Source organism: Procambarus clarkii, chromosome 8, assembly GCF_040958095.1.
Source record: "Procambarus clarkii isolate CNS0578487 chromosome 8, FALCON_Pclarkii_2.0, whole genome shotgun sequence".
NCBI classification, from domain to species: Eukaryota; Metazoa; Arthropoda; class Malacostraca; order Decapoda; family Cambaridae; genus Procambarus; species Procambarus clarkii.
In genome coordinates, this window is record NC_091157.1 from 42459068 (window position 1) to 42485567 (window position 26500).

At 44.6% G+C, this 26500-nt stretch overlaps 1 protein-coding gene across 4 annotated transcripts in view; it reads left to right on the top strand.

The window, feature by feature from the left end:
• The window catches only part of mri (BTB/POZ domain-containing protein mrityu), a 423115-nt gene that overhangs the window by 387073 nt on the left and 9542 nt on the right, over positions 1-26500 (top strand). For all 4 annotated transcript variants that reach the window (XM_045744968.2, XM_045744969.2, XM_045744965.2 and 1 more), the window contains one exon: positions 5506-5745. In XM_045744968.2, the coding sequence (XP_045600924.1) occupies positions 5506-5745 (240 nt within the window). The remainder of the gene's footprint in view (positions 1-5505; positions 5746-26500) is intronic.

Sequence of the window (26500 nt, forward strand, 5' to 3'; positions counted from 1 at the left end):
TTTCTTTTGCAATGTATGTACTCACCTAGTTGTACTCACCTAGTTGTGTTTGCGGGGGTTGAGCTCTGGCTCTTTGGTTCCGCCTCTCAACCATAATTCAACAGTTGTACAGATTCCTGAGCCTATTGGGCTCTATCATATCTACACTTGAAACTGTGTATGGAGTCAGCCTCCACCACATCACTTCCTAAACACACGTGTGTGTGTGTGTGTGCGCATGTGCATGTGTACGCTGTGTGTGTGTGTGTGTGTGTGTGCACATGTGTATACGCACGTGTGTGTAACATATCTTGTGTGTTTGTGTATATGTATATTATGTGTATATACAGAATGTGTATATGTGTGTGTATTTTTTCTTCGGAAGGGGTTCTGTTCCCTTCTCTGTTGACGGGGCGCTGGGGGTGCAGCTTGCTCTGTTGACTTTCGCATGGTCCCGCTGTTGGTGGGCGCTTTTGGTTGTCTTCCAGCTTCTGGTGGCGTCGGTAAACGGCTTCTCCCCCTTTGGGGGGGCTCAGAGCTGGCGGGGTGGGCTTCTTCCCCTGTGCTTCATGTCATCTTAGTGGGTGCGTTGGACGTAGTCGATCCGCCCCATCCTTCTGGGGTTCCCATCTGCTCCTTGCAGTCATGGGCCTTTCGCATCTGCAGTTCTTCTGGACTTCTTCAGTCTGCGCCCTGGATTCTATGCCCTCCTCGGAGGACTGTTGTCTCCTGTCCGGCTTCTGTTGGGGCCGGGTGCCTGGATGGTGGCCCTGGACCTCCAAGTCACTTCTTGGCACGTTCCTCTCCAGTTTTCTGGAACTGGCACAGTTGGTGGTGGGGGTTCAGGCTTGCTGCTTTTGTTGCCTTCCCTATTTTGTAATGGGCACTTGGTATATATTTTTTTGCATCTTTACCGGATCTTAGTGCCCTGTCTGAGTCTGAGATTCGGTGTCTGGCCTACCTCGACGGTTTGGTTTCCTGGTGATCTGGAGGCCATTCCATCTGTTTCCGTCCCGGGTTCGGACCTGGGCCTTGTTTAGGGCTATTGGGACAATCGTTGTCTTTCCCTCCAGAAGTGTTACTGCGGCTGTGGTCCCGCCTTCGGCTGTACATGAGGGGGTTCCGGGTTGCTCAGCGGTTGCTTGAGCAGTTGTGCGGGAGTCTGAACTTCGACGTGCTGGTCTGCCCGCTGAGTCGGGTTTGGCTTCGGTGTCTGTTTGGGTCACAGGTTATGACCTGTTGTCTCGGTTTTGCGTTGCAGAGTTTGTGGCGGCCGCCTCCTGGGTTGGGCCTTTCTTTTCCTTCTCTTTGGGTATGAAGCTCCAGGGAGCCGTAGGGACTCCCCACAGAAGACCAGCGTTGAATGTAATGAAACGCCATTTTCTGGGTGAGCCCCGGAGGCTCCCTGGCAACCCTCCCTCCCACCGGTCGGCGGTTTTTTCGCGTTGGTTGAAGCTTAGCTTCCAAACTGAAGCTTGGCAGCCAGCGCGGTAGGTCCGGGGCTCCCCCCCCCCTCTTGGGGCAGGGAGGGCTGCGCGGACGATCGGCGCAGCAGTAAAGTGTGATGTTTGCTTGTTTGCTTGTTTCCTTGTGATTGTAGGGAGTTTCTACCTCTCTGTTCGGTTTTTTGTTTTAGTTTTTTACCATGTGGGGTTTGTTTTGTTATGCCTACCTTTCTGGGTGCCTAACCCCAGTCTATGGCAGAAAAGGAAAACCCCAACCACAAAGGGGTTTTCCAGGGCCATTGCTCCCTGAAACCTCTCTGAACGGGCCAGGTTCTGGCGCTGGTCCCTGGTAGGTCTGAACTTCTTAGCTAATGTCTCGGTCTAATATAACATACATTAGCCCGATAAGCTCCAGGGAGCCGTAGGGGCACGCCCAGAAAATGGCGTTTCATTACATTCAACACTGGTTTTTTACTGCTCGGTACTTAGCCGCCCTTGGAGTCGACTCGGGTCTTGTTGCCCGCTTGCCTCTGGGTAGGAGGTAGTTTTCATCACTGGTAGGGGCGCAGGTTACTGCACAGCTAGTTTCAAATAATGTTAGTGACCGACTCTGTTCCACCTGGGTACGTTGTCTTTTTGTGGAGGTTTTCTTTTGTTTTTTGTTTTCCAGCCAGGTGGGGGAGGGTTAGCATTTGGTCACCCTTTTGGGTCCTTCTTGTATATATATTGTATTTTGATGGTACCCCCTGCTTGGCCCCCATGAGTGGACATGTCCCGGGTATTCAGCTTTAGAACTTTGCTTGGTAGTTTTGGGCGCCGGTTCGCAGTACATTGCCTGGGCTGCATTTAGCATGTTTACAAGACTAAGGGCTCTGGAAAAGGCTTCGTAGTCCAATGGATGTGACCCCTGAGTCCCCTCTCGCTTTGTGTGAAGTTGAAAATTGCTCTGTCCCCTTGTCTCGGGGTAACACTCACTGGTTGTGCCTCCGCCATGCTGCCTGTCGGGTCGGTGATTCTTTTGACCCGGAGTTGTGCGATGTTTGTTCTTTACACGTACTCCAGTTCTCCCAAGCTACTAAACATGATATGAGGGGTGCAGGCAGCACAGGTGTTGCATGCTCAGTTTAGGTTACTGCAACGCAATAGGTTGGTTGCTTCCCTGGATGCCCCGAGACTGCCTCGTTTTGGTTATAGGGACCTGGACTTGGGGGTGGGAGTCACCTCGACTTTGGTTCAGTCCGCCACACCTTGTCCTTTCCCTTCTGTGGTTCATCTGGTTCCTTCCCCTATGCTTCTGGTTCCAAAACATCTGAGGGTTTCTGAGTCAGGGCAGGGTTTAGTTAGTGTTGAGACTCGGGCGGACTCGGGGGAGTCCCCTTCCAGGGGATGGGGGGGGAGGCATTCGAGCCTGCTCCTGCCTTTTCGGCTGCTGCTGCCTTTTCAGCTGCTCCTGCCTTTTTGGCTGCTCCTGTCTTTTCTTTAAAGGCCAGGAGGTTTGGAGGACGGCTCGGCCCCGGAGTCTAGTGGTGCAGTTCCCTTGGGGGGGGGGGGGGGGGGGGAAAGGGTTGACTTGGGGGCATTGGAGCTCGTTGGACCCTGCCTGGGTTTTTGTTCCCTTGAGGACGGGCTTAGTGTTACAAGGAGAAGGGTTCTCTTTCGCTCCCTCCTTGTACAAGTTGGACTTCGCGTCTACCCGTTCCAGGATTCGGTTCCGTGATCCCATGGGTTCCTTGGGACCCATCCTTCTGGAGTTTTACAGCTTACCGCATCCCTTTTCATGTGGTGCATGAAGCCCTTGCGGCTCACCTCCTGCACGACCCAGATTATGCTTTTGTGATGGATCTGTGTTCCTTTGTGTATGGATCTTCGTGTCCGTACTGGGTTCGTTACGAGGTTCAGGAGTCATCCTGGTTGGCAGACTGCCCATTCTTTTCGTTGGAAGCTTGGCACACGTTCTGTCGGTCCCGCTTGCTTGAGTGGATAAAAGCTCAGACAGCGTTGCAGGTTTTCCTAGGAGACGACTTTGAACATCTCGATGCATGTTTGTTTGCCCCTGTCCTTCTCCAGGATGTGGGAATGATGCAGCTTCATGTGCAGGTTCCCTCCCTTTCGGCTGCCTTGATCGCTGAGCATTTGCGTACTCGGGGCCTGTTGGCTTCGGCCCTGCGTTTCTTCTTCCTCCTTGAGCTGTCTTTGGATTGGCTTGAGTTGGATGTGGGGGAGCTTGGGACTGCCTCTGGGTCTGGGGTATTGCCCTCAGTGGTGCGTGTGTTGTCTGCATTGTTATAGCTCTTCCCGCTGCCTATGCGGGATGCGGTCTTGCGGTTTTTTGCTTCTCGCCTCGCGTGTTGGCAGGCGGTGCTGGCTTCTTCTTTGGAATCCGCCTGGGCCTTGGCTCTTAGGTTGTCTTCACCTTTTTGTTCGTTGCTTTTTGCCAAGTCTGCGGTTGTGCAGTATCTGCACACGACTTCGACTAGTTGTCGTCCTGTGTCAGACTTATTAGTCCTCCGGTGGGCTCGTGGGGGGCCTTTCCCCAAGTGGGGGGTTCTTCGTGATGTGGTAGGCCAGTGATGCCAGATTCGGGGCAGGCACAGTCTTCAATTCCATGTTTTTCTGGTCGGCACGGTATCACCCTGTGCACCGTTTAGGTTCTCGTAAGGTGCCTCGGCCCTTTCGTGGTTCGTCAATGGGACAAACCGCGTCAATGATAAAGGGGAGGCTCGCTCAGTTTACTCGCGTCTGGTCCCATGATTCATGGGCTTTACGGGTTGTTTCGTGTGGCCTGCGGTAGCATTGAATGGCTCCTCCTCCGGGAGGTTCGGGGTTGGCGGAGCAGGCCTCTTCTCCTGCGCTCTGTTGAGTCGTCTCTGAGTGGGTTCGCTTGGGATTTGTCGAAACGACCTCGTCACTCAGGTGGGTCTCCCGCCTATTTCCAATCCTGAAACAGGACTGCGCGGACCTCAAGTTCATTCTGGACTTATCCCGCACGAGGCAGAAACAAATGGGCAAAAGTTTCTTTCACCCTGAATGCCCCTGTTACCTAGCAGTAAATAGGTACCTGGGAGGTAGTCAGCTGTCACGGGCTGCTTCCTGGGGGTGGAGGCCTGGTCGAGGACCGGGCCGCGGGGACACTAAAGCCCCGAAATCATCTCAAGATAACCTCAAGAAGATCCCTTCTGAACCGGTGGATTTATTGCCCCTCCTTTCGAATGACGACTCTGTCCCAGGTCCGTCTTCTGTTGAACCCGGATGCATGGATGGTGTCCCTGGACCTCAAGGATGCGTATTGTCATGTCCCGATTCATCCAAGGTTTAGGAACTGGCTCGGTATTGGGGTGGGGCGTCAAGGTTACTGTTTTTGTTGCCTTCCTTTTGGTTTGAATCTGGCGCCTCGCGTTTTTACACACCTTACCCTGGTTGTGGTGGCCCGTCTGCGTCTGTTAGGTGCTCGGGTTCTGGCCTACCTCAACAACTGGCTGGTTTGGGCTCCTAGGCGGTCCGTGTGTCTGCTCGCCAGGGATTTGTTATTTTCCCAGCTAGCCGGGATTGGGTTCCTGGTGAACTGGTGGAAGTCCCATCTGGTTCCCTCTCAGGTTCGGTCTTGGCTGGGTCTTCGGTGGGACGCTCGGACAGTTTTTTTGTTTTTTCCTCCGGTGGCTCTGCTTCACCTGAGTTCCTGCCTTCGTCTGTTTCTGAGGGTCATGCGCCGGTTGCTCAAGGATTTGTGCGGGAGCCTGAACTTTGTCATGATGGTCTACCCGCCGGGTCGGGTGTGACTTCGTCGGCCATTCTGGTTTCTTCCGCCTCTCTCGCGACCGCTGGTTTGGCCTCTGGGGGCTTTGCGTCGGCTGCTGCATTGTCAGCTTCCTCTGATTCCTTTGCAACCGAAAATTACTAGGGACTTAGATCGCTGTGTTTTGCACCAGCTTCAGTTTTGATGCCAATTCCTTTCTGACTTCCAGTGCAGAGATATTGGGGCAAAGATTATTGGTAAGACTTAGAAACTAGAAATGAGTAATAAATATCCAAGCTCTCATACATAACATGAGCAGCATTACCAATTACAATAAATTATTTTCAGTGTGTGAAAAGTAAATCTGTGACTGATCTTGCTGAAGCAACAGCCGACCCTGCTCTTGACCGTGTTGTGACATTGGATCCCCCACCTGTGGCCATGGGTCATGAAGCCCCTGCTGAGCCTGTGCTGCCCTTGGAGGGTGCAGTGGGTGGAGGTGATAGTCATCAGGATGAGGGAGCTATTGGAGGAGCAGCGGCAGGACCACAAAACCCATCTCATCCAGTAAATGAATCATATCCAGAGGTACTGTATGTAATTTTTTATAAAAATAAAATATGCAGAATTCATTATTTATTATTAATTAGAGCATAATGATGCATGAAACATGATTGAAAATTATTTAAAGTTTTTTCATTGGTACTGTATATAAAATGACATGAACACTTTCGTTAATTTTATTGAAAAATTTTTCAGCTAATTTCTTTGTTAATAATTACACATGATTTAGGTACCTCATTTTCTTTGGTTTTCAATATACAATAAACTATTATTCTGTCGAGCCTCCAAATTCTAAACCTACATTGTAGCAAATAACTCTACATAACTGACCAAATCTACGTAATGGATCTCCCTGATTTGGATTTGTTGTTGAAAAATCCAAATTCCTGAGGGAATTGCTGTGAAATCTGGATTGTTTAAAAAAAACTTAATTTCTAGCTTATATTTTCTGGAAGGGTTAACGACCCACACTGAGATAGCTCTACGCACACAAATCATGTTGCCCCTAAGAGTCCTTAATGTTAATAATCTACTGGAGATCAGAGGCCAAAGCCTGGGTCCTGCTCATAGAGGCACAGGATCCAGAATTCTAGATAACCCTCACCAAAGAAACTCCCAGAAGTTAAGCAAAGCAAAATGAACAACTGCAAGGTTCAAAGAAGGTAAACAAAGCAGCCGATGACTTCTCAAATGATCCACCCAGTAGTTATGTCATGCCTCTTTCCAGTTACTGCTGGTTGCTACCAAGCGGCAGCAGCACCACAGAGGCTGTTAGCTTACCTTGTCAACAATGATCAGTCCTTTGTTTGATATCAGACATTTCTGACCTGATCCTTCATGTCCCTTGCTTTGGGTTCCAATTTCTAAATAAGCATTGAGCATCCTGACAGCCTGACAGCTGGGTGGACAGCGCTTCGGATTTGTAGTCCTGAGGTTCCGGGCTCGATCCCCGGTGGAGGCGGAGACAAATGGGCAAAATTTTTCTTTCACCCTGATGCCCCTGTTACCTAGCAGTAAATAGGTACCTGGGAGTTGGACAGCTGCTAGGGGCTGCTTCCTGGGGATGTGTAACAAAAACAAGGCCTGGTCGAGGACCGGGCCGTGGGGACGCTAAGCCCCAAAATCATCTCGAGATTACCTCAAGATCCTTTGGACTCTGTTCTGTAGGGGACCCATTGGCTTTAGTATAGATGTAATATTTAGTGTTTGCTTCATGTGCCATGTGTTTACAATCCTTACTTAGTTTGAGGACTTTGGAAACTATTTATCTCGAGCTGCATATGGTTAAGGCTGCCTTTTCCAAGGCACTTGTTGATGTTGCCTTTGCACTGACAAGGCTGCTCTCTTGGTGTGTTCGGTGTTTGTCCCATACAGACCAGCCTACTGTGTAGGATACTTTGCCCTGAAAAGTAATTACCTGAATGTAATTGCAGGATGAGAGCTACATTCATGGTGTCCCGTCTTCCCCAGCACTCTTGTCGTATAACGCTTTGAAACTACTGATGGTTTTGACCTCCACACCCTCTCACTTAACTTGTTCCAACCATCTAACATTCTGTTTGCAAAAGTGAATTTTCTTATTTCTTTGGCAGTTTTGTTTACTTAGCTTAAATCCTCTTGTTCTTGAAGTTCCAGGCCTCTGGAATTCTTCCTTATCAATTTTAGATTCTCGTTAATATTTTATATGTAGTGATCATGTCACCTCTTTCTTCTATCTTTTAGTTTTGGCATATATAATGCCTCTAGCCTCTCATCGTAGCTCTTGTCTTTCAGTTCCGAGAGCCATTTAGTTGCATGTCTTTGCACCTTTCCAGTTTGTTGATGTGCTTCATAAGATATGGGTCCATACAACTGCTACGTATTCCAGCTTTAGTCTCACAAAGCTCATGAACAGTTTCTTTTAGTATTTCACCATCCATGTATTTCTGAAAAAAAAGCAATTCTGAAATCGGAAAGCGTAGTATAGGTTCCTCACACACTGTAATATACGTGGTCCTCAGCTGATAGTTTTCTATCTAGAATCACGTCTAGATCTCTTTCTTTATCAGAATTTTGTAAAGCTTTTTCACATAATTTGTAGGTTGTGTGGGGCGTATGTTCTATTCCACATTCTATTCACATTAAATTTCATTTGCCAAGTGGTGCTCCATATACTTATTTCGTCCAGGTCTTCTTGAAGGGGCATGGCAATCATTTAAGTTTCCTATCTTCCCTATTATCTTAGCATCATTAGCAAACATGTTCATATAATTCAGTATTCCATCTGGTGGATTGTTTATGTAGACAATGAACATTACTGGTGCAAGAACTGAACCCTCTGGTACCTGTACTCCACTTGTGACATTTCTCCAGTCTGATATATTGACTGATTACTGCCCTCATTTTCTGTCGGAAAATGTTTCATCAATGTTAGAAGTCTTCCCGTCACTCCTCCAATATGTTTCAACATTGTTCCAGAACAACCTTATATGTGGAACTCTGTCAAAAGCCTTTTTTAGGTCCAGATAGATGCAGTCAACCCAACCATCTCTTTCCTGTAAAATCTCTGTGGCTCGATCATAGAAACTAAGTAAATTTGTTTCACTGGATCTTCCAGATTAAAAAAACACTGTCTGTTGTATAATTTTTCATCAGGTGTTCTACCCATTTAGCTTTAATTATTTTTTGTAATATTTTGAATGTTACACTTGCCAATGATACAGGTCTGTAATTAAGGGGCTCTTCCTTGCTGACACTTTTGTAGATTGGAACTATGTTAGTCTTTTTCCACACATCTGCTATGACTCCTGTACACAGGGATGCCTGGAAAATCAGTTGAAGTGGAATGCTGAGCTCAGGTGCACATTCTCTCAGAACCCATGGTGAAACTCCATCTGGACCAACTGCTTTGTTCTTACTTAGCTCCTTGAGCATATTTTCCACTTCGTCTCTAGACACCTCTATGTGCTCTCTGGAATTCTTATTGTCTGGTTCTCTGAAGATTTCATTTTGCACAAACACATTTTGGAACTGTTCGTTTAATGTTTCCTTTTCATTTTCTTGAATATTATCCTTTACCTGAAATTTGCTTTTAATGAATTTATAAAATAGGCCTGGTTCTGTTTTACATTTGTCAGCTATCCCTTTCTCAAAACTTCCTTCTGCTCCTCTTCTCACTGATATGTAGTTGTTTCGTTTTTCTTTGTATTGCTGGTGCGTTTGAGGGTTTGGCCTCTTCCTATATTGATTCCAATTTTGTGTCTTTTGGTCTCTGCCCCTTTCACAATTTTTGTTGAAGCAAAAATTGCTTCCTAGTTCTGCCTCTGATTTGGTATAAATTTTGTTGTGCTTTTATCATATATTTCACAAAAGTTGATGTAAATCTCATTTACTTCCTTGCCTAACAGCAAATTCAAATTCATTAAAGAACTTTCTAAATTTCCCATAGTATTCTCTCCTGAGATCAGGTTTTTCAACTGCTTTTTCCTAATTCTCTTCTAGATTATAATGCATTGCATACTTTATTCCCAAAAGGACATGGTCACTTTTACCCAAGGGAGCAAGGTACTGAATGTCAAATATCTCTTCATTTTTCCTAGGGAATATCAGATCCAGCATGGAGGGAACGACCCCTTTCCCCGTAGCTTGTTGAACGTGTTGATACATGAATGTCTCCAGGATGAAATTTACAAATCTACAGGTCCAAAAGTCCTTCATTCTAGCTTCATAGGCCTCTCAGTTTATGGATTTCAATATGAAGTCACAGGCTATTAGCAGTTGTGATCTATTTTTCTCCTCTCTTGCTATAATATCTTCCATGATTGTTATGAGGCCATCCAGCTCCCCTTTTGTCTATGTGTTAAATGAACAAGTCCACCGTCATGCATGATTATCAGTTTATCATCCTGATTACCAGTCTCCTGTGCTATTATGTCAGTATTGCAAGGGTCTTTGACTCCTCTGCAGCTCTTAGGCTGAGGCTGTTAAGTATTAGGCAGAATGAGAAAACAAGACTTAACTACATGTTTATTGTAAACAAGAAACATGCTCACCAGTATAAACTCCAGATATTAACACCCTGTAAAAGTAGTTATTGAATATAAAAAAGCTTCATGCCTAATAATATAAACCTAACCTAGTAATATTTAATACTACACATCACACTCAATCCTAACATTCCTTCTCTTTTAAATAAAATCTACCACCTACAAATCAAGTTTATTAGGTGGTCATATGGCTGTTCCTGAACTTCTTAACTGGGGATCAAGACCAGTTAATTCTTTGGAACCTTCCTTTGCATTACTGGCTTCTAATTCCATGGAAATAGCTTTAATTTCCATGCTTTAGCATTAATAAATTAGCAGCATAGCCGAGTTATTAAGGCAGTGTGAATTTCCATTCTCTTGCAACACCTTTGATAGCGCTGTGTGGGGTCACTTAGGCTGTTTTGCCAGTTCTGGTCATGATTCGTATGCTTTCTGGGTTTTCCCAGGATCTTTGAGGAAATTAGTCCACCTTCCCCCTTCTTTTAGATTCAGGGGTGTTGGATCAAGAATCCTCCCCTCAGCTATTTGCAGCCATCACAATGTTGTTGGACTTGAGCATGGTCGAGTTAACCTTTCTTTGGTGGGTGTCCCAGTTATTCCCAGTCCACAATACTTAGTGGATCTTCAGTAAACTTTTGATCTCTCGAGATTGAACAGCTTCATTTCCTGTCTGACCTTCTGCATGACCATTTTAGCTCAGATTCGCTTGATGTTGCAGGCAAGTCTTGGATGGTGTCCCTAGGCCTTAGGGATACATACTGGAATGTCACTTTTCACCCAAGGTTCCAGGACTGGTTTCTTACTGGGTTTCAAGCCACTTCAAGAATCTCCAATTTTGGCTTAAATCTAGCTCATCAGTTCTTACCAGGTTAGCACGAGTGGTTGTGACCCAGTTGCTATACATCTTTTCCCAAGTTAGTGTCTTAGCCTATCTCGACCACTGGCTGGATTGGGTTCCCAGCCAGTCTGTCTGCTAGCCAGGCCTCTGGGTCTTTCCCAGCTTGCCAAGTTTGAGTTCCTGGTGAACTAGCAGAAATACCATTTGGTTTTATCCCAGATTCTGGGATAAAAAGTGGTTAAAAATGCGGTTAAATCTGGCCGAGCCTGATTTATTATTCCTGGTCAACTTCTCTGCCTCCTGGGGCTCTGCTTCACCTGCAGCACCAATGGTATCTGGCACTGGACTGGCCATGGGTAACTTGGAGGTTGGTCCGGTGGTTGTGCAGGAGCCTGAATTTGTCTGTATGGGGTGTTCCCCTGGACAGAGTTTGGCTCCACTTTTGCCCATTTCACCACTGTTGGGATTGTTGGGTTCAGGCCCCTGGTTGTCCTTTGTTGGTTCTTGCATTGCTGTCTTCCTCTTCAGTCTTTGCAGGGTTCAGTTCCTTGACACAATCCTACCCTTTTTCTCAGTGTTCGCAGCTGCCTCAGTTCTGGGTTAGGGTTTAGTGACTAGTGTTTGCCAAGCCTCCCAGGCTCATTAGTCAGTTCCATTCCTTTGGTTGCATAGCACAAACCACGAGTTTACAGTGGTGTGGCAGGCCCCTCTGAGTATAAGTCTTCCAGCAGGAATCCTTCTCTGGTTCCATTCTGACTGCTCCATGGTGGTTCATTTGTTAAACTATGGACCTGAACTTTGTAACTCAGCTTATGGATTCTCAGGGTTCTCCATGCAGTTCACATGTGACGTGTGTCCAACACAAATAAGGGATGCCAGCAGCATGCCTCTTATTTGTCAATATTCCCTGATTGCAAGGCTCTGACGGTGAATTCCTTTCGGCTAGAATGGTCGAAGTGGGGGGTTCCTCATCTCTTCCTTCCCACGTCAGCTATTGCACTGGGTGTTGTCCAGGTTGAAGATGTACTTGGGCAAGTTGATACTTCTGGCTCCATGGTAGCTGGCTCAGCCCAGGATTTTGGCTCTTCTGGCCTGGTGTCAGACCTAGGTATTTTTCCACTGTGCCACCTCTTTCAGGAGATCGGCCTGGCAGTGTACCTTGCCAGTTTGATGTTCTCTGCCAATCTACATGTCTGAACTTTGATCCAAGTCAACCACCATTTATAAGGTGCTCAGGTGGCTGTTGTTGGTATTCCACCAGTGTCTTTCATCACAGCAGCAATATGAAGTTTCTTGGCACTCTCCTTATCATCTTTTTGTATCTCTCTTTTTATTGTTCTACTTTGGAGGAGCTGCTCTAGTTGGTGTTTGGGTTGACGTCTCCTAGGCATCGTTTCCCAAGTTGTCTCGTATTTTCTTTCACATCTGAACCATCTTAGTCTTTGGATCAGTTATTGGTGTATCTCTCCTCTTTTGGGTTTTCAGTTGTTCTTTTGGTTTGGGATGTAATCATTAAAGATCTGTTTTTAGTGGCCCTTGCTTTGGTTGTTAAGTTGGTAAGCTTCATGCTTTCCTCCCATAGTGGGGTTCTGTTATTTTGGCTCTGGTAGGCAATCTCTTCAGTTGTAGTGTAATGTATATTTACGTATATGAGTTAGGATGATAAGACAGAGTTTAGTGGTTTTTATGTTTATTTAATATTGGCTTGGTTACAGCAGTCGGCTGTAATATAATATCAATGTAATGACGTGTTGTGATAGTTGAGATGAAACCTGGAACAGAGAGCTTGAGTGAAGCCTGGGGTAAAGAGCTCAGATGCAGGGTAAGAGCATAGAGCTCAAATGCGGGCGGGGTCGGAGAGCTTGAATGCTGGACGAGAGCTGGAAGCTCTGATACAGCCAGAACCTGGCTGTCTGCTCCATAGTGAGGCTGAAGCATTTTGAGAGAGAGTAGGACCTGGATTCATCATGATACATTGTTGCTGGTGAATGTTGATGGTGCTGAAGATCTGCGGGATCTCTCGAGCATTTACACTGAACCATCATTCAAGTTTGACTGACTAACGATACTTTTGTTCCTGGGTCTTTTATTACAAGCGTCTCCTCACATTGCCAAATTGACCAGTATTTAGCAGGTTACCTCATGGCATCCTGGGTGATGCCTGAACACTTGGGAAGAGATATTAATTTTAATTAGTGGACCTATGAATAGTTTAGAAATTATTGGCATGTGGAGTTCTTAGGGATAAGTTAAGTGGAATTAACAGGCACATATAATTGCTTGCACTGAAACTAATGAGAATATGGAGCAATTATATTACACTTAATATAATTGCTACAGCAGCCTTCTCCTTTCCTGGTGAAGAATGAGTTGGATGACTTCTAAAGGGGTCCTTTGGTTGTTGCTGCTTGGTTGATCTGGCAGAGAGCGTATCATTTGTTTCAGGTTGTTGCAGTGTGTTGCTACCCGCACACACCACTCTCTGCTTCAGTGGACACAGTGTTTGTTGATGCAATTTCCTTGGTTCCTCTGTTCTAAGGCTTGTTTATCCCAGGTTGTCCACAATATCATTAAGTGTATCCAGCCTGCGGGCTACCCTGAGGCCCATGATGTTCACAAGTTTGTGGCTCTACAGTGTTTTCTAAACATGTCATGGGCATATATTCACACTTGGGGGTTTTGGAGGTCTAACAAGGATCTGGCAGCTCATTATCTGGTCATTGTTGCTGGTCCCTGTTGGGATTGTTGCCCTGAGTAAGGTTGACTGCTTTCTTTGATCCTTGCAGTTGTCTGTATTGCTTCGCTTACTTTCTTGATGCTTTCTCGGTTAGACTGACCATAACAATCCCCCTCCTCCCTGTGTTTCTGTGATGGGGAGGGAGGCCAGGATCTGGCCCCCCTTCGCTGGTAGTTAATAGTTCCTGGTAAATTATAAGGGCTTTATTTTACCCTCGCATCTCTGATATCTTCCTCATTTACCCTCATATTTGGGATAATTTCTTCCATTACCCTCACATCTGTGATAGCATCCAACTTTACCGGCACATTTGTTATAGCTTCTCTCTGTCTCACATCTGGGATAACTTAAATATTCGTGGGCCTAGTATAGCATATGTGTACTACATTAGGCCTAGGATGGTTAGCTTAGGTTAGGTTTTATTAACAACATAAATATAAAAACATTTCTGGTTTGTCCAAATTCAATAATTCAATCCAAATTTAGTCCAAATTTAGATTACTTGCGTCAAACTATTGGCCAATTAGCTTAACATCTACTGTGGGAAAGTTACTTGAATCGATAATTGCAAATACCATTTGTTTTCATCTTGAAAAAACGTAAATTAATAAATGATTTACAACATGGGTTTAAAAATGGCTATTCATGTTTAACAAATTTGCTATCATTTTATTCCAGCATAATTGAGGCAATTGATAGTGGTAAGGTTTGTGATGTTGTGTACCTTGACTTTAGCAAAGCTTTTGATACAGTGCCACATGAAAGACCGATTAAAATGATAGAGGCTCATGGTATTGGGGGTGCTATATTAAGTTGGATTAGGGCATGGCTATACCAAAGGAAACAAAGAGTTAGTATAAATGCAGTTAAGTCAGAGTGGGAAAATGTTGTAAGTGGAGTGCCTCAAGGCACTGTCCTGGGACCTTTGTTATTCATAATATATATAAATGATTTAGATTCAGGTTTGAGCAGCAATATTTGCAAATTTGCCAATGATACAAAAATCAGGAGGGAAATAAACACGGAAAAAGACTGAACAAATCCACAAGGGCTGTGACGAGGATTCGAATCTGCGTCCGGGAGCATCCCAGACACTGCCTTAATCGACTGAGCTACAACAGGGTTAAAAGAGTTGAAACCGAAGTTCAACTGAACTTACTTGATCCCGCAGCCTCTCCGAAGCACAAACCAGGATTTTACACAACTCCCTCCAGCACTCGAGCTATGTAAATAGGCCGTTCTCCCTCTTCGCCCTTACATCATTACACACAGAAATAACACTAACGTGATGTATCAAATGAACAAATCCCACAAGGGCCGTGACGAGGATTTGAACCTGCGTCTGGGAGCATCCCAGACACTGCCTTAATTGACTGAGCTATGACAGGGTTAAAAAGGGATGAAACTGAAGTTCTACTGAACTTACTGGATCTCCGTTTGTGCCTCGGAGAGGCTGCGGGATCCAGTAAGTTCAGTAAAACTTCGGTTTCAACTCTTTTAACCCTGTCGTAGCTCAGTCGATTAAGGCAGTGTCTGGGATGCTCCCGGACGCAGGTTTGAATCCTTGTCACAGCCCTTGTGGATTTGTTCATTTGATGCATCACATTAGTGTGATTTCTGTGTGTACGGAAAAAGACTCTCTTTATCACTTCAAGATGATCTAAATAGGGTTTTGAAATGATCAAAAGATTGGCAGATGCAGTTTAATGCTGACAAATGTAAGGTTTTATGGGTAGGAATGATGATAGTTACAAGATACGAGCTAGATGGTATTGAGATTGCGAAAGGGATCTGGGAGTTATGATTACTGTTGTAAGAATATAAAACCAAAAAAATCAATGCATAAATGTTTGTAGTAAGGCAAATAGGACACTGGGATTTATTAATCGAAGCGTTACTAATAAGACCCCTGGTGGTGTTGTTCAGCTATATCTTGTTCTGGTTAGGCCCTATTTAGATTGTGCAGTTCAGTTTTGGTCGCTATACTATAGAATGGATATAAATTCACTAGAACGTGTCCAGCATAGGATGACAAAGTTAATCCCTCAAATTAGATACCTGTCGTATGAAGAAAGATTGACAAAGCTTAAATAACATTCTCTAAAAAGTCGAAGAACTAGGGGTGACATGATAAGAGGTGTACAAGTGGATGAATGGGTATAACAAAGAGGATATTAATAGGGTATTAAAAGTATCATCACAAGACAGAACATGAAACAATGGGTATAAATTCGATAAGTTTAGATTTAGGAAAGTCGTGGTTAAATACTGGTTCAGTAACAGGGTTGTTGATTTGTGGAACCAATAATCGCGTAATGTGGTGGAGGTGGGGTCCCTTGATTGTTTTAAATGTGGGTTGGACATGTATATGAGTGGGATTGGGTGGTTATAAATAAGAGCTGCCTCGTATGGGCCAATAGGCCTTCTGCACTTACATTTATTCTTATGTTCTTAATAATACATGTCTACTTTCTATTGGTCCACCACAACATATTTGTACTATTGAGCATATAGCAACTATAAGTATGGTACCTTAACTTTAAGAGGATAGGCTGTTACCTTGACATCTGATATAGCTTCCTGTTACCCTCATACATGATTGCTTCCCCATTTATGCTCACATCTAGAATAGCTGCTCCCCCTTACCCTCACATCAGAGATAGCATCACCCCTTACTTTCACATCTGGAATAGCTTCCTCTTTGCCCTCACATGATTCCACCTGAGATAGATTCCACCTTGACGTTCTTGAAATTCTTAAAGTCGTTTATCTGACCTCACGGCTAAGCTTATTGGCCTCTTATCAGAGTTTTTTTGTTTCTTCTACCACACCTGGCATGGCTCTTGGTATTGGGAAGTTGTGTTCCCCTTTTTTATAGTGTGTGTAATTCCTTTTTTATAGTGTGTAATTACCTAAGTGTAGTTACAGGATGAGAGCTACGCTCATAATAGTGTCCCGTCTTCCCAGCACTCTTTGTCATATAACGCTTTGAAACTACTGACGTGTGGCCATGCAACAGCTTCTCGGTTACTGTCTCAATTACTAATCGAGTAATGGATTGATACACTCTAATTTGTGTATTCTGACTCCATTATGTGTAATAAAGTAACACATCATATTGTTCTTTGTACTGCTGTTATTCACTCATTCAAGAATTGACTATTGAAATATGTTTTGTGTTGAAGACTAAACCACACACCAGAAGATAAGGAGACAATGATGTTTTGGTCCTTCCTGGACCATCATCAAGTCGATTGTGATGGGAGCGAGGGAGGCACAGGCATTAAGTAAGGCAAGAGAGTTGAGGAGGAGGAAATTCCTAGAGAAAGGTAAGAGCAAGACAAAAGGTACGGATGGGATGGGTGTAATAATGGGGTGTAGGAATGGGGAAGGTAATGGGTATAAGAATGGAAATGTAAGAATTAGAGGAAAAAGAAAAAAAGAAGAAAGAAAAAGAAAAAAAAAAAGAGATAAAAAGTGGGGGTTAGGCTAATGTTAGGTTACAGTTGTTAGAAAGGTTAGAGCATTTGAGTATGTACTGTACTGTGACAGGGAAGAGTCAACAGCAACAAAGCCTCATGCCTAAGGTTCATGTTGGGTATGTTGTGTATCGGAGCCAATTCGACAAGACTGCATCTGTGAAGAGTAGAGGCAGGAAAGATTATTTTAGAAGACCAATCAATAGGATGATTAGAATCCTTAACATGACAGAAGAGGGCATTGTTTGTGTCTGCAGACTTAACACTTCTTTTGTGTTCCTCAAGTCTGTCATTTAATGTACGGCCAGTTTCCCCAAAGTATTGGAGAGGACAAGACGAACAGGAAATATAATAGACACCAACAGCATTAGAAGCAGGAGGAGCAGTGTGAACCAGATTACTACAAAGAGTATTAGTTTGTCGAAAGGCGAGCTTTATGTCAAGAGGACGAAGATTATTAGTGAGATTTTTTAGTTTAGATATGAAGGGAAGGCAGAGCACAGTGGTACTAGTGTTGGAAACAGGTTTGGGATGAAGTAAATATCGTTTAGCTTGAGAATATGCACAGTTGATAAAATGTGCATATTCACTCCCATCACAATCGACTATATGGAATATTTTTAAACCCACCTTCCTCTTCCCAACTATTGATACTCATCCCTCTTTCTGGCTTTGCTATGTTGATGTCATTTTTGCCTTATGGCCTCATGACCCTAGTCTTTTCCAGCCTTTCCTCTCCTCCTTTAAAAATCTGGCTGCTGCTATCCATTTCAAAGTTGAATGGGAATCTAATTCCCTCTTTCCTTTTCTTGATGTTCATTCTCACAGCTCTGTGTCTGGGTTCTCTTTCTCTGTCTACCATAAACCAATGCATAGGGGTACAGTATGTACATTCACTTCTTTTTCTATCATTCTCCTTCTGTTAAGAAAAGTGTTCTTATCTCTCTTCTTCTGCACTCTACACTTAAGTGTCCCTCAGTTTCTTGATTCTGAAATTTCTTTTATTACAAATCACTCTATCGCCTTGGTTACCACTTACATTTTATCAACTGTGCCTATTCTCAAGCTAAACTAAATTACTTTCCTCCCAAACCTGTTTTTAACACTAGTACCACTGTGCTTTGCCTTCCCTTCATATCTGAACTCAAAAATCTTGTTAATACCCTTTGTCCTCCTGACATAAAGCTCACCTTGCAATGAACTAACACTTTTTGCAGTAATCTGGTTCACACTGCTCCTCCTGCTTCTAATGCTGCTGGTGTCTACTCTATTTCCTGTTCGTCTTGTCCTCTCCAATACTTTGGGGAAACTGGCCATACATTAAATGACAGACTTACGAACACAAAAGAAATGGTAAGTCTGTAGGCACAAACAATACTGTCTTCTGTCATGTTAGGGCCTCTAATCAGCCTATTGATTGGTCTTCTAAAATAATCATTCCTGCCTCTACTCTTCACAGATACAGTATTGTCAAATTGGCTCTGATACACAACATACCCAACATGAACCTTAGTCCTGGCTTTGTTGCTGTTGACTCTTCCCTTTTACAGTACAGTACATACTCAAATGCTCTAACCTTTCTGACAACCATGACCTGACAAGCCTACCCCCTTCTTTTTCTTTCTCTTATTCTTACATTCCCATTCTTGTACCCATTATTACCCCATTCTTACACCCCATTATTACACCCATCCCATCCGTACCTTTTGCTTTGCTCTTGTCTTTCTCTAGGAATTTCCTCCTCACCTGTCTCTTGCCTTACTTAACCCTTCAATTGCGCATTGCATCATATGATGCTTTGACCGACTTGCAGTAAATTGCGCATCGCATCATATGATGCTTTGGAGTACTACGCAAGATTTAAACGGCCCGCGGATACACGGGTTCACCACACCTTCATCAGGGCTCTTGTAAACAGACGCCATTTAAAAAAAAAATCATGGGCCAAACTCCCGGGTGTTAGGGGCCTCAGTATTGAGTGAGCTACCAAGCCTGATGCACACAGCATGAGCTCACAGCACTGCTGTTCAGCTTGTGACCACAGCATCGCCTAAAAATGCCATAATATACTTGTTCATGCTATTATGTAGCGATGATATTATTACAGAAGACCCCTGACTGTGATAAAACTGACCAGGGTTCTGATAATAGCAGGATTGTGGTGATATTTAGCGCTGTGCGCCATGGAGGGAGGAGTAATGCTGTGGGAGGGAGGGTGGTGGCGATGTCTTCTGACTGTGTGTGGCCACCTTTTATTGATTGCACTCACCATACCATCTTAGTGGTTCGCTATGGTGAACACAAATGTAGATACTTTTATATAACGTGTGTATAGAGGGTATAAACAGCAAGAGGAGTAGGTTGGGAGCCGCCATTTTGGTGAGGGCGGTGGTGTCGTCTGCACGATTTATCATGTTGTTTACTGGTTACAATGATGGTCTTTGGGCACCATACCAGTTTACTTGTACAAGTATGGTGAATAAAACAGGTAGATATTTATATGTAATGTGTGTATATAGCGTAATAACACCACAAACAGTATTGTTGGAGGAGAAATATTAGTGCGCCTGGCCTTGAGGGCGGCAGCCATCAGCAGACTGTGTGAGGTCCTACGTCTTTGTGCCTTTACTCACCATACAAGCTTAGATGTACAGTTATGGTGAACAAAACATGTAAATACTTATATATAACGTCTGTATATAAAAGCAAAAACAGTATGGTGGGTGGAGAATGGTGGCAAGTGAGGTGAGGGAGGGAGGGAGGGAGGAAGTGGCAGCCAGTGGCGGGCTGCCACTGCCTGCCACTGCCACTGCCACTCAGCATACCAACTTAGTGGTTCGTTATGGTGAACACGAATGTAGATACTTACATATAGCATCTGTATATAGTGAATAAAAGCAAAAACAGTATTGTGGGAGGAGAATGTGGGTGAGTCAGGTGACTTGAGGGAGGGCGCGAGTGGCTGGCTGGTACACGGCGGTCACTCCTCGTTACTTTTTGACTCATAATAGCAACTTAGTGGTTCATTATGGTGAACAAAACATGCAGATACTTATATATAACCTGTGTATATAGTGTAATAATCGATAAAGTATTTGTTCACTGTTTGATGAACATAATTGAATCAACAATATGCACACCATATTTTTGAGTACAGCGATGATTCACTCATTTTTTTATATAACTATATCACACTACACACTATTGAATAATATTACAGCAAAAAACTATGAAAAATCAATCAGAGGCATTGAAATAATTAGGTAATTATCTCTTTGTGGCAACTCCGGCCTGACAGCTGGCGATCAACAGACCGCCTGGGACACACGCTGAGTCAGCACCTGTTTTTTTGCCAGACTTCCCCGCCCTATAGCGGGCAATATATGCCACTTACGATTTTTTTATTATTTTTCCCATGATCAGTGAACACAAATTAACAAGTTAGGAAGAAAAAAGATTTTTTTTTTTTATGCGCTTGTGGGTGTCAAATGGTATATAGCCATGCGCCATTTAAGGGTTAATGCCCGTGCCTCCCTTGCTCCCATCACAATCGACTTGATAACAGTCCAGGACAGACCGAAATGTCGTCGTCTCCTCGTCTTCTGGTGTGTGGTTTAGTCTTCATATCTTCAGCCATGTTATTGTGACTCATCGTCTGCATGTTTTGTGTTCAGATTGATATATTTTCCTCTGAGTGAGTTAGTATTGTTGGCTGTGCAAATTTTCCTTTGTAATAACCTATTCTAAAAGATTCAAAGGCAAAAATGGGTCTAGCTGTTATAACATGATTAATAATTTATTTATAAATATATTTTATAATTCCTCTATTCTCTGTTTAGTTACATTGCACTACTTTATAAGTTTTGAGTAACCCCAGGTGTCTGTCTGATATCTTTTCTGTGGAGAGCTCCTCTGGCTTCCCAGAGCTATACTGGGCTGATATGTATGTAGTAGACCGTGGCATCAGTCGATTCGATTGGAGTTCTAGCCTACCGGGGACCACGAGACAGAACCTGGCCCCCTCAGAAAGGCACGAGGAGCAGTGGCCCATAGAAATGCACATGTGATGTGGAGCATTCTATATCTGCCATCGACCGGGACAGGCACCCAGAAAGGTAAGTGCCACAAAACAAACCCCTATTCTGGTTAACAACGAAAATCATCAAACGAGTGGACAGAACACCCCAAAAGAAAAAAAGAGCAAACAAGCATGACATCCCCCCCAGGAGGGGGAAGGGGAAGCCCCAGACCCTCGCGCCGGCGATCCACACCCCAGTTCCTCGGTTGATGGGATCGTGCATAGTCGTGTGGCTCCAGCTCCAGTCTTCTCTCAGTGCTGGTATTAGTTTTCATTACTGCTCTTACGGTGGTAGTGTGAGCTGGGAGTAATATTCTTAGGTACTCGGGCTGCATGTGCTTAGGGTCACCTTCCGTGAGTGCCCTGTAAGTACCGCCCTAGGGGCTTGGGGTTCCCTTCCACAAGTCGCCTTGGGTCTACCTCTGTTGGCCTTTCACTGCTTGCCGATTGGCCACCCTGAGTGTTGTAGGTTTTTCCATCCTTGTTTGCCTTGGGGTAAGTGGTAGTTATTTCACTGGTGGAGCGAGGGGTAATGCGTAGCTAGTTTTCACCTTTAAAAGCGGCCCGCTCTGTTCTCTTCGGGTACATTGTCCTCTTGCGAGGTTTTTCTTTTCTTTTTCTTTTTGCCTGGTGGGGGGGGGGGTCTGCCTTGTGTTCTCCCTCCCTCTTATATTAGGGTCGTTTGTGTGGTGGCACCCCCTGCTTCGCCCTCGTGAGTGGACACGTCCCGTGGGTTCAGCTTTTAGTAGTTTGCCTGGTAGTTTGGGGCACCGGTTAGCAGTACCCTTCCTGAGATAACCCTTATCAGACCCAGTCTAGGGACCCCTGGAAAACCTCGCGGGGGCTCTTGGGTCCACTGGGTGGACCCTGTGTTCAAGGTGAGAGGGGACCCTGCGTCCCCTCTCACTTTGTGGGAGTTTGAGGGTTGCTCTTTTCCCTTGTCTCAGGGTGACACTCATTGTTTTTGCCTCCGTCATGCTGCCTGTTGGGTCGGTGACACATTCGACCCAGAGTCCCGCGAGCCTTGTTGCTTGTTTGTGGCTCCGATCACCTTATCTGTTGATGATATTCTTCGGGTACAAGCAGCTCCCATGTTGCCGGTTGGGTTGTTGCAACGTGCTAGTTTGGTCACTTCGCCAGATGCCCCATGGCTGCCCTGTGGCTGTTCCGTTTTGCTTCGGGACCCGTACTTTGGGGTTTTGGTTGCTTCAGTCTTGGTTTGGTCCGTGTCCCCTCGTTCTTCCCCTGCTGTGGTTCATTTAGTTTCCCCTTCCCCTCTGCTTCCGGCTCCTAGGCGTCTGAGGGCTTTGGGGTCGGTGCAGGGTTTCGAGGTTTGAGATTCGGGCAGTTTCAGGGGTTGTCCCTTCTGGGGTTGTGTCGGAGGCGTTCGAGTCGGTTCCTCCAGCCGTTGCTCCGGGGTCTGATCAGTGGACCCGCTTTCTTCCTGCTCTTTTGGCCGCCCCGGTTTTTTCTTGTGAGGCCGGGGCTTTGGAGGACGACTCGTCCCGGGGCCTGAAGTGGTGGTTCCCAGGGTTGGGGAGGGGGTGACTTGGGGGGCCTTGGGCCCAGTTGGTTCCCGCCGGGGTTTTCCGACCTTCTGAGCGGGGCTTACTGTTACAAGGAGTGGGGTTTTCCTTTCCCTCCTCTGTGTACAAGTTGACTTTGGGCGTCGGCCCCTCCCCAGGTTCGGTTCTGTGTCCCTTTGGGTCCTGCATGACCATGGGTCACAGATGCTCTTGGGTACATCTGTACTTCTGTGATTTTGTGCTTGTTGATCTAGGATCTCGAAGGTTTGAATAGATCTTCGATGCGTCTGCATTCTTGGAATGTCTGTCGCCTTTCGGAGGGGCTTATCTCCTGTCCTTTCTGGGCCTAGTTGGTACTCTTCCGTCCTTTTTCTCATCTTTTGATGTTCTTTTCATTTTATTTGTCGTGTCTTTCCGTCCTTAGTCTCGACTTTACTATTAATAGTTCTATATTCCTTGTTGGCACCCTCCTCGGGAGTCGAGTGATGCAGCCCGGACCTCATGTACAGTATCCTGCGCATGCGCTGTGGGTGATGGTTTTGTTCTGGTCGGTGTGACCGTGTGTTGGTGCTCCGCGCACTTCTCCCAGGCGGTACACTGCTGTCGCTCCTCTTCTTTCTCCAGACGTCGCCCCCTGGATATTGGGGGAGTTCTGAGTTTATATGTGGGGAACACCTCTAGTTCTTTCTCTGCTTATCGGTGTGCAATGGCTAGGAGTGGCTCCTCCTCCATCTCTCCACTGCGCCTGATCTCCTGCATGTGCATCTCTGGACATGCTGCACTAGCACTGCTCTCAGACTGTTGCACGGCTATGCTGTCATGACTCGATAGTGCCTATGCTCTACAGGTGACATTATACGGTTTGGTACCTTGTCAGCCGGGACTCTGGATGCTCATTCATTGCCATCGTCCAGCGCCTGGCTGTGCCCTTGTATATGTTCCGTACTGTAATGATCACTGATCCAAGTAGCAGTCGAGTCGGTCCATGTGTTAACTTTCCTCGGTGGTCGCCCGGGTTGACATCGGCGAGTGCTGCTTTTAACATTCAGGTTTCCCCATTGATTTGACCTAACCTACCCTGTCATTAACAAACTTTGGCTTTTGGTTTAACCCTTGTGTTGCTCAGGGCTAATTAGCATTTGTCACCCACAGGCGCATACCAAAAAAAAAATTAAAAAAATATATTTTTTCTTCTCAACCTGTTAATTTGTGTTCTCTGATCGTGGGAAAAATAATAAAAAAATCGTAAGTGACATATATTGCCCGCTATAGGGCAGGGAAGTCTGGCAAAAAACAGGCGCTGACTCAGCGTGCGTCCCAGACGGTCTGTTGCTCCCAGCTGTCAGGCAGGAGTGGTTACAGATAATTACCTAATTATTTCAATGTGTCCGATTGATTTTTCGTAGTTTTTTTGCTGTAATGTTATTCAATAGTGTGTAGTGTGATATATTTATGTAATAAAATGAGTGAATCATCACTGTACTCAAAATTATGGTGTGCATATTGTTGATTAAATTATTATGTTCATCAATCAAGGAACAAATACTTTGTCGGTTATTACACTATGTTCACAGGTTATATATAAGTATCTGCATGTTTTGTTCACCATAACGAACCACTAAGTAGGAATTATGAGTCAAAAAGCAACGAGGAGTGACCGCCACACACCAGCCAGCCACTTGCTGCCATTCACTCCCTCAACACCTCACTCGCCCACATTCTCTTCCCACAATACTGTTTTTGCTTTTATTCACTATATACAGACGTTATATATAAGTATCTACATTCGTGTTAACCATAACAAACCACTAAGTTGGTATGCTGAGTGGCAGTGGCAGCCAGTGGCAGCCTGCCACTGGCTGCCACTTCCTCCCTCCCTCACCTCACCTGACTCATCCACATTCTCCTCCCACAATGCTGTTTTTGCTTTTATTCACTATATACAGACGTTATATATAAGTATCTACATGTTTTGTTCACCACATCTGTACAACTAAACTAAGTTGATATAGTTAGTTCAGACACTAAGAGACGTAGCTACACAGCAGTCGGCTGCCTCCCTCACACATTCAATGTCAGACACACTAAAATTTCACCCCAACAATACTATTTGTGGTGTTATTACCCTATATACAGACATTATATATAAGTATCTACATGTTCACCATAACTGTTCAATTAAGCCGGTATAATGCCCAAAGAGCATAGTGGCCACCCCTACCAACATGACAAATCATGCAGATGTTGCCACCCCCATCACCAAAATGGCTTCTCCCCCACACTCCTTTTGCTGTTATTACACTGTATATACACGTTATATATAAGTATCTACATTCGTGTTCACCATAACGAACCACTAAGTTGGTATGCTGAGTGGCAGTGGCAGCCCACCACTGGCTGCCACGTCCTCCCTCCCTCCCTCCCTCCCTCAACTCACCTGACTCACCCACATTCTCCTCCCACCATACTGTTTTTGCTTTTATATACAGACGTTATATATAAGTATCTGCATGTTTTGTTCACCATAGTGAACAACTAAGCTGGTATAGTGAGTCCAGACAGTAAAAGGTGGTCACACAGAGTCAGCAGACAATGCTACCTCCCTCCCTACCAACATTACTCCTCTCAATACAGCGCTAATTATCACAACAATCCTGCTATTATCAGAATCCTGGTCATTTTTATCAGTCAGGGGCCTTCTGTAATATCATCATTGCTAAATAATAGCATGAACATATATATTATACCATTTTTAGATAATGCTGTGGTCACAAGCTGAACAGCAGTGCTGTGAGCTCATGCTGTGTAATTACCTAAGTAATTACCTAAGTGTAATTACCTAAGTGTAGTTACAGGATGAGAGCTATGCTCGTGGTGTCCCGTCTTCCCAGCACTCTTTGTCATACAACGCTTTGAAACTACTGACAGTCTTGGCCTCCACCACCTTCTCGCTTAACTTGTTCCAACCGTCTACCACTATTTGCGAAGGTGAATTTTCTTATATTTCTTCGGCATCTGTGTTTAGCTAGTTTAAATCTATGACCTCTTGTTCTTGAAGTTCCAGGTCTCAGGAAATCTTCCCTGTCTATTTTATCAATTCCTGTTACTATTTTGTACGTAGTGATCATATCACCTCTTTTTCTTCTGTCTTCTAGTTTTGGCATATTTAATGCTTCTAACCTCTCCTCGTAGCTCTTGCCCTTCAGTTCTGGGAGTCACTTAGTAGCATGTCTTTGCACCTTTTCCAGTTTGTTGATGTGCTTCTTAAGATATGGGCACCACACAACAGCTGCATATTCTAGCTTTGGTCTAACAAAAGTCATGAACAATTTCTTTAGTATTTCTCCATCCATGTATTTAAAAGCAATTATGAGGTTAGAAAGTGTAGCATAGGCTCCTTGCACAATGTTCTTAATGTGGTCCTCAGATGACAGTTTTCTATCTAGAACCACCCCTAGATCCCTTTCTTTGTCAGAATTCTTTAAAGATTTCTCACGTAATTTATAGGTTGTGTGGGGTTTATGTTCTCCAATTCCACATTCCATAACATGGCATTTATTCACATTAAATTCCATTTGCCAAGTGTTGCTCCATATACTTATTTTGTCCAGGTCTTCTTGAAGGGTATGACAATCATCTAGGTTTCTTATCTTCCCTATTATCTTAGCATCATCAGCAAACATGTTCATGTAATTCTGTATTCCCACTGGTAGATCGTTTATGTAGACAATGAACATTACCAGTGCAAGAACTGAACCCTGTGGTACTCCACTCGTAACATTCCTCTAATCCGATATCATTGCCTCTTGATTATGACCCTCATTTTTCTGTCAGTTAGGAAATTTTTCATCCATGTTAGTAGCTTACCTGTCACCCCTCCAATATGTTCCGGTTTCCAGAACAACCTCTTATGGGGAACTCTGTCGAAAGCCTTTTTTAGGTCCAGATAGATGCAGTCAACCCAACCATCTCTTTCCTGTAAAATCTCTGTGGCTCGATCATAAAAACTGAGCAAGTTCATTACACAGGATCTTCCAGATCGAAAACCATACTGTCTGTCTGATATTATATCGTTTTCCTCCAGGTGTTCTACCCA